The following is a 17,941-nucleotide window of genomic DNA, read 5'->3' on the forward strand; positions in this document are numbered from 1 at the left end:
CTCTTCTGCATGGAGGCACTGAACCAGCAAACAGTTCCTCAGAGCTGGGCTAGGGCCGGTCAGGTCTCTTCTCATATAAATAAGGAAGAAAGAAGACACTGTGCTTATTCTTTCCAAAAAGCCCTACAGGGTCAAAAAAGTGCACGTGGAAAAAAGCTACTTCTGAGCAACTAATAATAATGCAGTATTATTATGGAAAATTATGATCCCCATAGGCCTGGACTGAGTCTGTTTCTATTAACACCTAGCTCAAGCTTGTGCTGCTGCAAGATGTACCACAGGAAAAACAAAATTCCCCATCTAACTCACAGCAACTGATACACCAGTCTAATTTAAACACTTGTTAGAGTTTTGGATGTTACAGTTCAAACACCAAGAATATCACCTGTGGAAGAACCTTTGTTATCAGTAACTGGATCCAGCTTACTACCAATAAGAAGTAAGAGTTATTTTTTATGCTTACCGCCTGTTAAAATCAACCTGGATAGAGTGATCTATCACTAGATCAGCAGGACAGATAGGATTGATTTTTTCAGGGTCCCCACCAAGTCTCTTCACAGCATCACGCATCGCAGCAAAGTCAACCACAGCAGGCACCCCCCTAAAACAGAAGACAAACAGGCACGGTGAAACAATTTGGTAAAGAAAAACAACAACAAAGCAAACACAACTGAGATCCTGAGATGCAGGACAGACACCTATTATCCCATACAAAGCAAACCACAACCTCACCCTGAGACTTGGTATCATCACTCAGACAGTACCCTTGGGAACTTAAAGTCAGAAAAACGGAAGGGAGAGAACTGTATCTATATCCTGAGCACTTTAAGAATGAAAAGCTAAAAGCTAAAAAGAAAAATCCATCAAGTAACAGAAGCAGTTTAACTTGCTTGGCTGGGGATCTGGAAACTTAGTCGTAGTCAGCATTCCGCTGGGACCTTGAACTGGTTTATCTTCTTTTGCTCTGTCCCTCTCTCTCTTCCCCCATTTGTTTAAAAAAGAAGTGGTGGGGGTGGGAGGGGGAAACAACGTCCTTTCTTTGATTCTTTGCTATGTTTATTTACCTGATTTTAAGGCAAGGGTCATTTCTTTCAAGATGTGCAAAGCACAGGAGGATCTCCTCCACAAGCAGGGTTGTTTAGTATAATATCTTCCACACTTAAAATGAAACTGGCAGAGCAGGGCATCGGATTTCTTGCATTACAACAGACATGACTGCAAAAAACCTTTGCAGAATAACTTTTTTTTCAGAAGTGGATTTAACTTCCTTGCAGATCATCGGACAAACATAAAAGGCAGAAAAAAGGTGTACCATTAGTCTTTACTGACAAATTCTTGTATGTATCACTGACAAAAGACCTTGTATCACAAATGGCATTCAAATAGCATGTTTCCGGGCTACGGGCCAACATTCATATTTCTGCCTTCTCACATATCTCGTGACAATCCTGCAAGCCCTTGAACTTCAAGTGACTCAGAAAAAAAGTTAACAGGATTTTTTCTGTATGTCTGTATGCCTCATTCATCCAAAACTATTTTTAAATCCCTAAATCAAGCCTTCTTTTCTAAGTGAGGGATGTAAACTATACAGTGGGTCAAAGTAATGCACATGAGTCTTTTGTCCATCCTCTGCTTCCAACCCCAGTTTAGTCACAAGTAAACAAGGACTAGTAACCATAAGTTCAAGCAATTCAACACCTGTCCTACCTAACAGATCACACACATTTCCATATTTATTTTAAGAAAGCTTCTGGTGTTTCTCAGCACATATATTCTCAGCTTCTACAGAGATATGTACTAAGCATGACATTTTTCAATCAGCTTGCAAAACCAGCCTGTCTGCCTTTGCTGGCTGCTGAAACCAAAAGTGCTGCCTGTGATGTGCTCGTCAGGATCTGTCATCACTCAGTAACCCACTGGGAACACTGCACTCCTGCAAGAGCAGCCCAAAGCAGTGAAGGTTTATGTTTTCAACCCTGATTACAAGGAAGCTATTACAATTTTTAAATATATCGGAAACAATACCAGAAGAAGGAAAAGCCTTTGTAACTCCCACAGAATTTTACCTTGAAAATCCCGAGTGGTTACAAAAACAAACTGAATAAATGGTCTAACCTTGACACAATTAACTGATGTTGCTGAGGAGTTTGAAGCAGTTTGTTGTCCTAGGATATGCACATTCCAAGGAAAATAGGAAATGCTATGTTATGCTACTTAGATTTGGGGAGGGAAGGGGTTAGAGGGAGCAGAAGAGTTACTCTGACAGCTTACAAATGTTATACAATCAAAAAGGAACAGGCACAACATCCATCTACAGTTTTAGAACTCAGGATAATTACAGAATGACCAGATACAGGAAATTTGATAATTCTAATCCAGGACACATGAATGTAATTGTTGTATGGCTTCTGGAAAGTTGCCAAAGCTGCCTTTTCCAGAGCCCCCTCAGAAGCCTGTTCAAGAGCTCGTTTTTCATGAATGCAGCTGCTCTGCAGACTTACAGGCAAATTTTTAAAACACAGCAGGAGAGTAAGGGGCACGACAGAAGTGCAGTAACAAAGGGAACAACATTTGCTTGGGAGTTTGGCTTCCTCTCTGTTCCAGTTTTTTAAACAACAGCCACTGGGTAAAAAATAGCTAGGAAACGAGCACTTTTTTCAACTGAGGCTTTGCCTATTTTTCCTGATGTCTTTAGGAGTTGAGCCATACTGGGTCTCTAGCACCTGGCCAACCATTGGGAAAATGCAAACCAGAAGGTGCAACAACTAAGATACTTCACTGTTCTGAGAAATAAAATAAACAGGTTAGCAGCATGAGGCTTACCAGGATGAACTAAGCTCTCTTACAAGGGCAGAGGACAAAGGTACAAAGGACAGTGGACTTGCAAGTCAAATGCTGTATTAAAAACAGTTAGAAGCTACTGTTCCACCTGAAAACTGACTTTCCACATCTGCCAGGGATTACCACATGCTGACACATGGGAACTAAACGCACTGCAATAACAAGTCCCAGAGCCCATTAGGTAGAAGTCTCAATTCACCTTTCTGGGAAAATATGGACATTCACTTTTTATATAGCAGAGAAATCGTTAAAAATGTATTTGGAATAATATTAGAAAATAATGATGTGAGTTATAAATAAGACTTGAAAGGAGCGGTAAGAGCAAAAGCCCCAGGGGGAGGGTGGGAAGGGGAGGAAAAAACACCACCCAATGCCCCCAATAACAACAAGCTGGCTGAAGTCATTGCTGGACCACTCTCCATCATCTTGCTAAGTTGTGGTAAACAGGAGAGGTGGCTGAGGACTGGATGAAAGCAAATGTCACCCCAGTCTTCAAAAAGGGCAAGAAGGAGGACCCAGGTCACTACAGACTGGTCAGTTGCACCTCCATCCCTGGAAAGGTGATGGAACAACTTATCCTTGGTGCCATCTCAAGGCATTTCAAGGAGAAGAGGGTCATTAGGGGCCACCAACATGGCTTCACCAAGGGGAAGTTGTGCTTGATCAACCTCATAGCCTTTTATGAAGACATAACCAGGTGGATGGATGATGGCAGAGCAGTGGATGTGGTCTGCCTTGACTTCAGTAAAGCATTTGACACAGTCTCCCACAGCATTCTCATAGCTAAACTGAGGGAGTGCAGTCTGGATGATCAGGTAGTGAGGTGGACTGTGAACTGGCTGAAAGAAAGAAGCCAGAGAGTCGTGGTCAATGGGGCAGAGTCTAGTTGGAGGCTTGTATGTGGAGTGCCTCAAGGGTCAGTACTTGAGAGATGAATATATTATTCAATATATTCATCAATGATTTGGATGAGGGAATACAGTGTTCTATCACCACATTTGCTGATGACATCAAGCTAGGAGGAGTAGCTGACACACCACAAGGCTGTGTCGCCATCCAGCAAGACCTGGACAGGCTGGGGAGTTGGACGGGGAAAAATGTAATTAAATATAACAAGGGCAAGTGTAGAGTATTGCATCTGGGCAGCAACAACCCCAGGTTCCAGTATAAGTTGGGGAATGATCCATTAGAGAGAAGTGTAGGGGAAAGGGACCTGGGGGTCCTGGTGGACAGCAGGATGACCATGAGCCAGCACTGTGGCCAGGAAGGCCAATGGCATCCAGGGATGTATTAGAATGGGGGTGTTCAGTAGGGCAGAGAGGTTCTCCTGCCCCTCTACTCTGCCTTAGTGAGACCACATCTGGAATATTGTGTCCAGTTCTGGGCCCCTCAGTTCCAGAAGGACAGGGAACTGCTGGAGAGGGTCCAGCGTAGGGCAACAAAGATCATTAAGGGAGTGGAGCATCTCCCGTATGAGGAAAGGCTGAGGGAACTGGGTTTCTTTAGCTTGGAGAAGATGACACTGAAGGGTGACTTCATTAATGTTTATAAATGTATAAAGCATGAGTGTCACAAGGATGAAGCCAGGCTCTTCTCGGTAGCAACCAATGAACAGTCAAGGGGCAATTCGTACAAACTGGAACACAGTAGGTTCCACTTACATATGAGCAGAAACTTCTTCTCAGTGAGGGTAACAGAACACTGAACAGGCTGCCCAGGGGGGTTGTGGAGTCTCCTTCTCTGGGGACATTCTGCTCTGGCAGGGGGATTGGACTAGATGATCTTTCGAGGTCCCTTCCAATCCCTAACATTCTGTGATTCTCAGATTCTGAAAAAAACCTGTAAAGTCTGGATTCCCTTATTTGGATGCAATTTATCTATCCTATTTTCTTCCCCTCTGTTTTGAAAAGTGTCATGAAGATATTTATTTCTCCACCCCAGAAACACTTCATGTAATGCTTTTATTAATATCATTAGTGTTTGTGTCTCCAAGTGTTGCCTGTAGCCTCACATCCAGGAAAGTTGAAAAAGGTCTTTCCAAACATTTCATGGTCATTCTTTCCCTCAGCTATCCCCTGCACCCCAAGCTGAGCATTGCTGCCCTTTCAAGGCTCCCCTTGCTAGCTTTGAAGAGCATCAGACTCACGTGAAGTCTTGCAGAATAACTCTTGCAGGCTTAAACGGCACTTCAACATTCTTGTGTTGCACCACTTTCCAGTCAAGAATATTCTCAACATCTCCCTTCTTCACTAGGAACTCATCGCAGTTACGGATTGCTGCTTCCAAGAGAACTCGAATAGAAAACGGCAGGCGTGCTGCATGGGTAAGAGGCAAGAAACAAATTCAGTTTTTACCTTAGGGCATATGTCAGCAAGTGCAAAGTTCCACACCTGAGGCAGACGTGTCCACAAGTGCTGTCCCATATTCTCACAAGGCTTTATCCCAAATTATCAGACTCCTTTTTCTGGCCTCCAGCTTTCCCAGGAGGTCAGTGCTAACTGATTTGTCCCACTCAATTCTTTGAGCTGACTTATTATCTCAGTCCCTATGAGAGAGCACACATCTTTGCTGAAGGGACTCTTTTCCACATCTCTTCCATCCTCCACAGCAATACTATTAATAACCTAAAACATGTTCTGCTCACCCTGTTTCTCTGCAGTTTTCTCTCACTCTTCACACTGAATACAGTCATATAAATGCACCAGAAAAACATAATTTTCTACCTGACATTTTGGAAAGTACAGCTTTAGTGGTCTTGGCAGTCTCTTGTGTAAGACTGTGCATCTGCTAATCTTTTACTTCAAGACAGAAATAGTTACAGAAGATGACACAAAATATTAGACCAGTCCTGACAGGTTTACTACAAGCAATGGATGTGAAGAAAAAAAAATGAAAGTTTCACTGTCCTTCCTCCCCTGGTCCACTGTAACAATAGCTGTTTCGTTTCTTCTCAGAATATTTACATTCAGGTTTGTCTCAACTTTCTACACACGGCCTCCAAGACACAAAAGTTACTTAATCACAGTGAGACCTCATTACTTCTATCATTAAAAAAAACCCAAACTATTACTCAGGACATAGTCATTCAGAATCATTTGGAGGTTTTTGTTGTTGGTTTTGCGTATTACAAATCTTTTCCCTCTGCTCCCTGCCCCATTCTTCGTTTGCTAAGTTATTCAATTTTTCAGGTAGAAAGTGTGCATTGTATCCTTTTTTCTTTAAAGAATCTGTAGTTTATCGATCTTGGAATCTTGGAATGATCAACTGATAATACCATACATGTATTTCTCTACTTCTTAAGATTCATCTCTGCTTTTCACAATTAATTGATTTCTCAATTACACACTACCTGAGTGTGCAATGTGTTGCTGACATTCAGAGAAAATGCTCCTCCTCTTGCTTCCTGAATTCTTCTTGATTGCCTATTTCCTTTTTGAAAGAGAAAAAATACCCAACACAGACAGCTCTAAGCTATAGATACTCATTTACTAAGTCAGCAGCAGAGATCGTAAGATTTTTACCAGTGCCAAATAAAAGATGCCTAAGTACATTCAGGAAGTGCCAGAGAAACTAAAGAAGAAGCTGCCTCAGAAAGGATTTTCTAGCTACTACTCTTTTTAAAGCTGAACAATCTTTCTGGATGATTCAGTCATATCACTGTTAGGTACTCTGCAGCCTTTCCAGTAGCACGGCAGTATGAGAGAAAACTCTTGGTTTTGCCTAGTTCTCCTCATCCACTCAGGAAAAACAAGACTGATATGTGTACAGCATATTAAGAAAATACTACTGTGACCTTGCCAGTACTTGTGTAGTTCTAAATTCCCAGAATAAAATTTTGCTAACATTTTCTTTTTAACAACCACCTTTTGAATTTACAGTTCCCTCCAGAGACCAAATATCATCTAATGTTGCAACGTCTCTTCAGGTTCTGTACATCAATGTCAATTAAATGCTTTCCTTATGCTGCCAACATACCGTATCTCTCATCTTCCAATTTGCTCAGATTAAAGAACTTCTTCAGAGGCTCTTTAGGGTCCAGGGGCTCCACAATGTGTACAAAAGGGTTGCTCATGGTTATTTGAGAACCTTGGTTTCCCTAAAACACAAAAGAAAAATAAAAGACATTTTCATTACACCTCTCCTGCATACAGAGTATGTCCCACAGTCCCACAATGTATCTGTCCCATGTACAAGGCCTGTACCAGACAAAAAGGTACAGCACAGTCTGTGTTAGTCATGCCCTTTCCCCTACAAATCTAGCTGTAACAAGTTCTCAGAGATAAAAGGTCTGCAGGAAGATAAGAGCATTGTGAAAAATAGGGATACACTACATGGTTTCAAAAGAAAGTTCAATGTCTGCATTATTCTCTTCTTTATGTTGCTTATAGACAGTTCCTTGAGCCTCTGTGATCCCCAAACCACCATGATGATGTGGTGTCATTTCTTAAGTGGTATCAGTCTAAAGCAAACAGACAGGAATTCACATTCAAAACTGAAAACAATTCAACCAAAACAGAAAACACAATAGTTTCACTTGAGCCAGAAAGTGTTATAGACTAAGATTACAAACCCTGACTGTCAAGAGACACAAGGAACTCTCCTGATTTCAGAAAGATTCATTATGGTCACCACCAAATAAAAATTAAAGTGGACTCTACTGTAAACATCATTTTGGTTTGAGATCTGTTTTTGTTGCTATCCTAGGGTTTTGCTGGACAGAGCATTCTACTGGTACCTAGGACTTTTAGGGTTCACTTATGTAAGTTAAAGTACCCTGAGATATTCCCAGTATCAAGGCCAGCTAGCATAGAGGGGCCTAAATTCATTCTAGAAATATCTCTCAATGTCCAGAAAAGGTTAACTGCATGCAAACTGCCTAAGGGAACAATTCCTAGGACACTCTTAAAACCTGAACTCCGCCCAGGGCTCTTTTGGGAGCACTGGCTTAGGCCAACATATGCCAAGGAACAAGCTAACGATTTAACAGTAATGACAGTTCTCTTCCAGTGCCTGGCAATATTCCCAGTCATGATAAAAATTTTTTTAGAAGAGAGATAATCACAGGTCTAACTTCCAGATCTGTTGTCTTCTCACAGTACTGTTCTGTCTTCACTCAAGTATCATTATCTTCCCCTAGCCCAGTTTTTCAAACAAAAAACCCCAGCAAGCTGTGAGATGCACATCCTTTGACAGGCCTTGGAGACTGTTTGGTGCAAAGGGATGCACAAAGTCCAGTATTTATTAAGAACAGTTAATGCGAGGCTGAAGAGTTAATTAATAGATCTCACCTGTCATTCTCATTGACTGTTCAGGGAATACTATTATGGGGAATACATTTATGGAGGATTTTTAAAGTATTCCAGCACAAATCACATTTCACAAATTTTGAAGATGGCAAACAAATTAGAGATTAGACTGAGATGGAGAGACAGCAGAAATGGTGACAAAGGAAGGCCCGGGGTGTAAAGCAGCAAGATACTGTAAAAGTAAGAAAAAATTCAAAAATTCTGTCAAGTAAAACAATGAAAGTTTGTAGATAAAAAGCTGAATGCCCAGGGAAGACAGAAAGGTTGGCAAATGAACAGACTGCCAATACCATCCTGCGCCTCCCTCCCCACATGTATCACCTCTCACATTTCCAACACAAGTTATCACCTCTCACGTTCCAAACAACACGAGTTATTTTCTGAGGTACCCCTTCCCAGCTTTGCAGATACACATCCTGCACGTGAGCCCATCTAGTTTTAGGTGTCACCTTCTTTAAACAGCAAGAACTACTCAGCTGTTCCTCTTGTAAGCAAACTCTGTGCTTCTACGATTGAGCATGATCAAAATAAACTGCTTCCTTCCTCTCCTTGCCAGCTACGCTCCTCATGAGCTTTATTTTCTGCCTCCCAAGCTGTGAACTTCATTTTATGCATATTCACTTGTCATGGGAAAGCCTATGGCTAGCTGAAGATGGAAAATGCTGGGATATCCCCTCACAGAGAAAGCAGGGGATCATTACTTTGATATGACCATAGTGAATCCACTGTACTCAGTTCACATATTCTCATCTAAGCAAAAACTGTAGCTGTAACATTTCCTATCCAAGTCAGCGTCTTGCCAAACCACAGCAGCAATTCAAGATGCTATGACATGTTATCTACTTGTTACCATTGCTCTGCCAGGCATCACCTTCTTCCTTGAACACAGCTTTTTTTAGTTCGCAGTATGAGATACTTCAGTACAAATCTGCTTTCACCAGTGAGTTACACAAATATGCCAAACTGTGGGTGACCAAGGCCTAAACACATGTCCTTTTCACCTGCCTGGTCATGCTGATATGAACAGCTCTGTCACAACCTTGCAAGACATTTAGAAATCCACACAAAGAGGTGGAGTATCTAGAAAAAATGCCAACTTCCAGCATTGCTGTACCAAATTTCTCAGAGCCGGAGAAGCCTCAGTCGTACCAACTACTACTTCCAGACGATAAATTATAAATCAAGCGGCCACAGTGCAGAACTCAAGACAGTGACCTGCCAAAAAGACACAAGGGAACAGTACTCTGCAAACTGAGTACACCGAAATTTTTTAAGTAATCACTGCAATAGATACAGATTAACTTGTGATTGCAGCACAGAATATTTATTCACGTTTTGCAGGCACTGAAATGTAAATATGCAAGCAGGCTAGCAGACAGGGTAGCCAAAATCTGTCTGCCTGGGATGGGCACAGCCCACAGGGTCACACAGGTTGCCCATAGCCAACACTGCAGGACCACAGCAGTAGCTGATCACATGTAACACAGGACACGCAGTCTTCTGCCTGACAACCTCAAAACCGCCTGCACGGAGAAATGGGAAATGGGATTCCACACAGTGGCCCTCAGGAAGACAGAAGTACAGATTAAGAGGTTTCTAATGGCAGCAGCCACCAACCACCCACACACACAGCTCATCCTGGCCTTGGAAAACAGCAGCAGCTCCAGCACAATCTACTCCCCCTCTCCTGTTATCCCAGACACATGTTCTTTAGTGTTTGTGCAATTCTGGACACAGACATAGGACTCCACGTGTTTCAGCTGACTGAAATCTAGAAAAATGATTAAACTGGGGAGTTTAAAAAAAAATAAAAGCAGAATCTCATCACTGGAACCTTCTCCAAGAGTTGCATGACTTGTATAAAGTCTACCAAACAAGAGCTTTATTTTAGCCCTTCCAGTGCCTACTACTACAATTCTGTGAACACTGAAAATCTGGCTCAGACTAATGCTCATCATTAAATCTACACTCCCTAACTATCAACATTGTTTTACCCTCACCTTGTTACATCAATGCATAGCACTGTGCCACGTAGCTCCATCTCTCATCAGGGTATGCCCTGAATTCACCACAGACTACCCTGTCAGATTTCTGGCATTTTCTCTCTCACAGTAAAAAAACCTCTCTCCCCAAGAGACACAAAAGCGCAGCACAATTCTAACTACAAATACCAGGAGGGTGGAAATTTATTTGGAAAAGGTCATAACTTTCCAAATATAAAAAAAGGAAGCTTTTTTTGTGTATGCAACATTTGTCCTTCAAAGCAGAGAACGAATGCTTCTTTACAGTATCACAGTATCACAGTATGTTTGGGATTGGAAGGGACCTCAAAAGATCATCTAGGCCAATCCCCCTGCTGGAGCAGGAACGCCTAAGTGAGGTCGCACAGGAACATGTCCAGGCGGGTTTTGAATGTCTCCAGAGAAGGAGACTCCACAACCCCCCTGGGCAGCCTGTTCCAGTGTCTGTCACCCTCAGTGAGAAGAAGTTTTTTCTCAAATTTAAGCGGAACCTCTTGTGTTCCAGCTTGATCCCATTACCCCTTGTCCTATCATTGTTGGCCACCGAGAAGAGCCTGGCTCCATCCTCATGGCACTCACCCTTTATATATTTATAAACATTAATGAGGTCCCCCCTTAGTCTCCTCTTCTCCAAACTAAAGAGCCCCAGCTCCCTCAGCCTTTCTTCATAAGGGAGGTGCTCCACCCCCTTAATCATCTTCATTGCCCTACGCTGGACTCTCTCCAGCAGTTCCCTGTCCTTCTTGAACTGAGGGGCCCAGAACTGGACACAATATTCCAGATGTGGTCTCACCAGGGCAGAGTAGAGGGGAAGGAGGACCTCTCTCGATATACTAACCACTCCCCTTCTAATACACCCCAGGATGCCATTGGCCTTCCTTCCTTTAGCTGCAACAGCTGTTTCATACTGTCTGTATCCACAGGTATTACACAGGAGGGTTCAGATTTCTCTGGCAAGTTTTATATTACAACATTCTAACTCTTCATCTGTATTGAGTGGGTCTGTGAACTCAGCTTTTACCATGAGAGCTCAGATGTTCACTAGCAACAAAACATCAGTGCAAAAATGCCCACTGGCTGTGCTGTGTGTGTGGATCTCTATTGCAGCCTGAAGACCACACCATTTGATGATCATTACATAGGAATTACGCACAAACCCAAAGGACAGAGGAAAAACGTGTCTGTACCCTCTTCTTTCCTTGTTTTCTCTTAAAAGTTAAACAACTAAATCAAACATATTCAAGCATGTTAAAGTCTGATGTGGATTTCCACAAAAAGTATGTAACTCAAAATCACTCTAAACAGCTACAACAAAAATTACAGGAGATCTAAACATCGTTGCATGTGTTGATTTCAAATCTTATGCTGATGTAACTTTTCTGAGTATCCAACATATACACAGTACCAGTCACATTGCAACATCATCTACTGGAGAAGGACTCAGTCCAGCATTCAAGGTATGATTTGAAGCACGTTCTTGATTGACTGTGGGTCCTGGACTCTACTTTAAACCTTTAAAAGCAGCAGTGTCACTTGGAACAGTTTCAACATGCTGAAATTTTACTGAAATGAATGGAACTGGGAAAGCATCCTGATATATCCTGTAGCTTAGCCCTTGCAGAAATAATCTCATGCAGGCTAGAGATGGAAAAGGTGTGCTCCCACTCCACATAAGAGGGAATCTGAAGACACCAGAGCTGTTTGAGACTGCATGTTAATGTATTATTTGACAGTCTTTAAAGCTGCAGGAGAGCGTGAAGGTGCAAATGAATACAGCTATCAGACCAGAAGCAACAGTCCCTTTCATATCACTAATAAAAAAAAATCCTAAAAACATCACATTTGCTGTACTAGATCAATACCAGCAATAATATTATTTTGGGGCTTTTTAGGGATCTCAGGGGATCCCACTTATCTCTCACTATCCAGAACAAGAAAAAAACCTTAGAACATAGAGTGGTTTTCTGCTAAAATACATTCTGATACTAAGTCATGCTCTTTCTGTGGTACACACCAGTGTTGACAAAATAACCCTGATTACTAATAATGATACTACTACAGAAATGCCTGAGGTCAAACCAAGGACACATTTATTTTGTTTGGCCAGCAGAAGGGAAAATAAGAAAAAAAACCTCTGGGTGAGACAACTTCTGTTTGAGGTTCAGGCCATAAAGTAGGAACAGAACAGGCATAGTCATTTCAGCATTTTAGCACAGACATATTCATCTCACTCAGGGAAAGGGAACATGTTTCCATCACTGCCTTTTCTATTCTATCTTTGGTTTCTTAGTTGTCCTTCAAATTACACAAGGGTGCCTACATTATTAACAAGAAGTTCATTGTAAGCATCTGTTCAATAGAACTAAACACCTAATAGCTTAAGTAAAACAGATATCAAATAGTAAAAGCTCTTTTTCCAGGGAAGTGGGTAAATTCCCAGCCACCACCAATAAACACACTTAGCAAAGGAATAGTTTAATTTGAACACTACCAGAAGCTAGAAACACTAGAAAAGGTTACACTTAGCCAAAGCAATTATGATATTTTATCAAGCATCAAGGAAAGGGGGAAGGCTCAGACTTGCTGGTACTTGAAGAAAATCTGTGAAGAAACTTCCAGCTGTAAACTGGGAAAAGGAGAGCTGAGCTGGCAGGACTGCTACGATGAAATCCTTCGCCCGGTTACACGGCAGAGGACACCGTGAACACTCACGGCTTGCTTGGAAAACACATTTTCCACCTGTGCCGAATCTGATCTTCCACCTTCCGTTGCAATTATAAGTCATCCTCCTACTCTCCCACATTATTTCCCTTAGTTTTGTCCACTCAACTGACATTGTGTATCTGTACTTAGCTGCTAAATACGTGGGAAATATCTCCTATCAGCTCCAGCATGCTGGAACTTCTGTCTTATTAAAATGCAGCTTGCTCTGTGTATGACTACCCTTCTGAAATACAAAGAAGGAAAATATCCATGCTAAGCATCTGGCCAGAGGTCTGCATTTTTTACATGGAAGGACAACTCCTCCCACATTAGTCGGGTGACTGCAGTAGTAAAACTTGGGTAAGTAAATCCATTCATAATTCAAGTCGGTTTAGAAAAAAAAGAACAGGTTTCTGTGCAGTAGAAAAACAAATAGTTTAAATATCCAAGTTGCCTAAGAAAAACATCTTTGTTACCCTGGAAAAAATAAATAAAAATTTAAAATAAACAAAATCATCAACAAAAAACAAATACACACCCAAAAAATGGCAAATAAAAAAAAATCACAAATGCCCCCAGCATTTGGATAGAGTTCAACACCATTACTGGAACAAGCGGAGTCTTGTTTTATAATGTATCGAGCTATAACTACTTTTGGATGTGCACAGAACAGATGAGTACAACTACTGTTGCAATAAACACAGGTTTCTTGTTTTGCACATTAGGAGCTCTTAGTATTTAAATTACCTGTGACAGATAATGCCACTCTATAAAAAAATATACAGTGCTGCATTGCTGTAAAGCAGTCAGTGACAAGATTTCAGTGCTAACAGAAACTGGGGAAATAATATTTTGTTTCTTCATTATGCAGGGAAGTCCGTTGTTCCATGTAGACCCTTAAAGAGAAGTCCACGAACAATTTGTTGACTGAGCAACTCTTCTGCTGGTATGAACCACACCATTGTCCCACACTGGAAGAAAATGCAGTAATGCATAAAGGAGGTGGTTTTTTTAAACACTCTCTAAGCAAAGCTGCAGGGAGCCCCTTTCAACTTTAACACTCAAAAGGAACTTTGTACTGGAACACAAACAGGACTCCGGATTGCAGACTTCGCTGCTTTCTCCCGAGGTCTAAAACTTTGACTGCAATGCTAAAATATTTATTTATTCAGAGCCATAATGTGCTACACTTCCAGTGCACTGGACAGGTTACTATGTGCTTATTCCTGTAATCTGTGTATTTCACAGGCTGTCACAAGCATTCTGACCATTGCACTTTGTCAGCAGAGCTGTACTACACGTTTAGAAACTGAAGATTTAGTTCAGAGATCAAGCTTGTGAAATCAACCCTTTAGCTCTTAAAGTTACTCCAACTCCAAGCAAGCTGAAAGTTCAGATGCGTGGCCCGTTCCGATGCGTGGCCTGTTCCAAGATGTGGATATTAAACTCCCTCAGGTCACCCCTCTGCAAAGCCAAATGCTCTCTCCCTCACCGCAACATTCAGCTCACTTAACTGCTTCAGGGACAGCCAAAACAATTCTCTTTCCTACATCTCCCCAGCTTTGGGTGGCCCAGGCAAGCACATGTATCTAGTATCCTCAGACAGCCTCTGGAACGTAGTCTAGCCTTGCAGTTAACAAAATCCAGATCCTAATTAAGCAGGCGTACGTGTTAAGAGAATGCTGTGTCAGCAAACCCACCACTGAGTGTCCTAGTTAAAAAGTAGAGACTAATTTTCTTTATGCTGCAGGAAAATGAGCAGTATTACGCCTGAGAATACAGAGAAGCTTATTTGGAGGCTGCACAACACAGAAAAATGAAGCCTTTACTTTTTTTTCCCCTGAAAAAGCAACTCTGAACTTTAACCTACTTCATAGCCCTGTACAAACTTGCTGCTCATTTCCCCGTGGTAGCAGTCTTAGAATGTTCGATAAAAATACGCAGCACAGACCAGTTTTAACAAAGAACCAGCTTTCAGTGTTAGTAAAAAAAAAAAAAATCCAGTGTAACACACAGAAACACGTTTCCACTGGTAACATGGAAGCCCTGCAAGAAGTCCTGAACACAGAGTCTCCTCTCAGTGTGTACAAAGGTTGGGTCTGAAATTTGGTTTCAATTTCAATAGGCAGGAATAAAAGACATGCTGGTATTGGTCTATTTGTTTCCAAAGGCTCAGGTGAATGTTGCAGATGTGCATGGGAAGGTGACATAGAATGGGAGCATTGTGAATCAGCCTTCTACTCACGCCACTACCGTTGTGCCAGCTCTGCAAACTGCTGCCTCTGCACCCCTGAAACTCCTTTTGTGCAATCTGCCATTTGAACCGTTTCAGAGCTGTTAAAGATACGTAGGTGGAAGGAGTCCTTTCAAGGATGAAGAAATGAGATTACTACTGTTGTGAAATAAATCTAGCGTAGTAGGGGAAAAGTCCTAACTTTTCATGCCATTTCAAAACAATCCTGAATTTGTGTTCTGGAAGTAATAAAAGATACTCTTCTCACAGCAAAAAATGCTGCCTACAATCCTAGCAGCTATTCAATTGCTTATGTAGATGAATCCAGCTTTCAGACACCCCTGTCTTCAGTCTGCAAGCAGAACAAGTCCATATCTGATAAGATTTCCATAGTTCCAACTAGCTGTTACCAGAGTTTACTAGCCACGCTCTCTGGGGAGGCAAACTGAATTTCCACAAAACATCTTTAATTCAGCTAGCTTTTTCAGAACAGTTTTCCACATAAAGGCTAGGAAAAAAACAAAACAAAATGAATAAACAAGAACAGCCCAACCAAAGCTAAACACCCTCTTTCACAAGCTTCTGAGGCCTGACCCTAGAACCGTGGGATGTCCCAATTCCTGTGAGGAAGTACCAAACACCTAGAGGAAATCTTCTGAACTAGCCACTCCCTAAGGCAGCACTCAAGGCAAGAACCCTGAAAAATTCTTCCCTCCTATTCACACAAACAGAACAGACTGCAAATTAAGACTCCTCTCTACCTTCTCTCTGTTTGAAGAGAAAGAAAGAGACCCCTCTTCAATTCTTACCCTTCCAGTGATATTAAGTGGATCATTACTCCAGGAAGGGAGATAATTTCCAGCTATTACGTGATGAAATCCTACAGTGAGAGACTTTCAGTTGTTCTTACTACTTAAATAGCAATACTATTTCTTCTGTGGTTTTCTGCAATTATTGTTTCAACTCTTCCACCGTTACTACAAGAACTTCATTAAATAATATCAAAGTGGGAGTGCATTATCCTCTGGCCAAAGGGAAAGAAAGGTACCAAATTACAAATGAGATATGTCAAAAAATGCAGTTTGGAAGCCCTACAGTCTTCAATTCAGCAGCAGTCTACAAGATATAATCCGCAAAGCACTGCTACATGATCAGGCTCCTTTATACACCAAAAACCACTCCAGGAATTTCCAATATCTTACAAAGTCAAGGAAAAGTAAAGTATTGACAATTTTCTGAATAACTCCTCACACATACACCACAGATACTGGAGGCCACAAGAATCAGCTGTACTTCCTACTCTATACACATTAAATTCCTCTTACTTTCTTCGAAGAAGCAACAATCCCCAGAAGTTTATTAGGACATTCTGATGGAGCACAATTGCTTTTAAGCAAAAGCAATACTAAGTAAACATACCAGTGTTAATATTTCTCTAGGGTGGTCTTCCTTTACTTCAGTATTATGGATTGATAATAAGCCAGTCTGAACAACAGCAACACCGCAGAGTGCTCAGAGATACTAACTCATTTCCAACTGGTTTAGACCAAGTTTCCTGCTGATACTAAAGAATAATGAAGCCCAGACCTCTCCACCTTTTCTCCCCCTCACACCTATGCTAGATTTAGAGCTAGAAACCAAATATCAAAGTACAACCTGCAGTCAAAAAATAAGAGGGAACCGTGGTTATGAAACATGGTAACGTGCTGAAAAGATATACAGGGACTAATCCGAATATATACCTAATCCATATTCTGACACTGGTCATCTCCACAGCCACAGTCCTCAGCCAGGTGAGACTACAAGGCAAATGTGTTCATCATACAGCCTCCATGACTGTCACTGTTACAGAGCACGTGCACCTGCTGTCTGTGCCATGAAAGCAAAACAGATGATTTTGTCACCCAAAAGACCAAAGCTATCGAGCCCTGTCACTTTCCCTTAATACAGGCTTCACCTTCTAATGCTTTTATTACATCCCTTCTCTGTCTTACCTACTTACGCTGCAGTTTTATTGGAGTTTTTTTGCAACGCAGCAGGGCTTCTGTGTGCTTGATATGTACACTACGCACTATCCTCTACTACTTAGATATTACTGAAATATCAATAAACAAAGCTGGAGCTGTTCCAGTAGAAAAATCAATGAAAAGGCTTTGCCTAGATGAGAACAGGGCAGTACAACTTATCCTTCCATTCCCGCGCGCCTCCTCTAGCCAACTCTGTTCTTCCCCATCTCGGGAGAAGGTGACTCCGGCACCCGCGGTGAGCAGGTTCACAGCCGAACAGACCGAGTTCCAGGCAGCCGGGGCCTGGCGGCCGCTGCGCTCCCTGCCCCTGGCAGCGCAGCCGCGCCCGCTGGGCGACGGTGCCGGGGGGCCATGGCGCTGCGGGGAGGGACCCGCCCGCCCCGCAGCACCAGCCGCCCCAACGCCGCCTTCCAGCCGCCACCCGGCAGCCAGGGCCAGCCGGCCCCGCCGCCAGCATAACCCTCCATGCCGCCGCCGGGCTGGCCTGGCCTGCCTCGCCACCCATCCCCGCCCTCCGCCGGGGCTCGCACCGGCCTCAGCTCCCCCCGAGGGGCCCCCGGCAGCACCCCACACCACGAGCCCGAGCCACCGTCACCGGGAGGGGGAAAGCTGGGCGGTCGCGCCCCGGCGGGGCCCACACTCACCGGGGAGCGAGGAGGAACCGGCCGCCAGTAATGCTGCCGCTGGTAACCGTCAGGGGCCGACGGGCGCAGAGAGCGAAGTGGTGGGGGCGGGCTGGCTCCGCCCCAGCGCCCTCAAGGTCGGCCACGGCGGCATGGCGGCCGGCCGGGGGGGCGGCGGCGGCAAGGG

At 42.9% G+C, this 17,941-nt stretch overlaps 1 protein-coding gene across 1 annotated transcript in view; it reads right to left on the reverse strand.

Moving 5' to 3' along the window:
• The window catches only part of ACO1 (aconitase 1), a 39,120-nt gene extending 21,186 nt beyond the window's left edge, over positions 1-17,934 (reverse strand). The window contains exons 1-4 of the mRNA XM_065046264.1: positions 17,776-17,934; positions 6,817-6,937; positions 4,988-5,156; positions 464-601 (exon numbers count right to left, since the gene is read on the reverse strand). Coding sequence (XP_064902336.1) covers positions 464-601; positions 4,988-5,156; positions 6,817-6,913 — 404 coding nt within the window. The 5' untranslated portion in view covers positions 6,914-6,937; positions 17,776-17,934. The remainder of the gene's footprint in view (positions 1-463; positions 602-4,987; positions 5,157-6,816; positions 6,938-17,775) is intronic.
• Positions 17,935-17,941: the final 7 nt, after the last annotated feature.

This window comes from Columba livia, chromosome Z, assembly GCF_036013475.1.
Source record: "Columba livia isolate bColLiv1 breed racing homer chromosome Z, bColLiv1.pat.W.v2, whole genome shotgun sequence".
Classification (NCBI taxonomy): Eukaryota; Metazoa; Chordata; class Aves; order Columbiformes; family Columbidae; genus Columba; species Columba livia.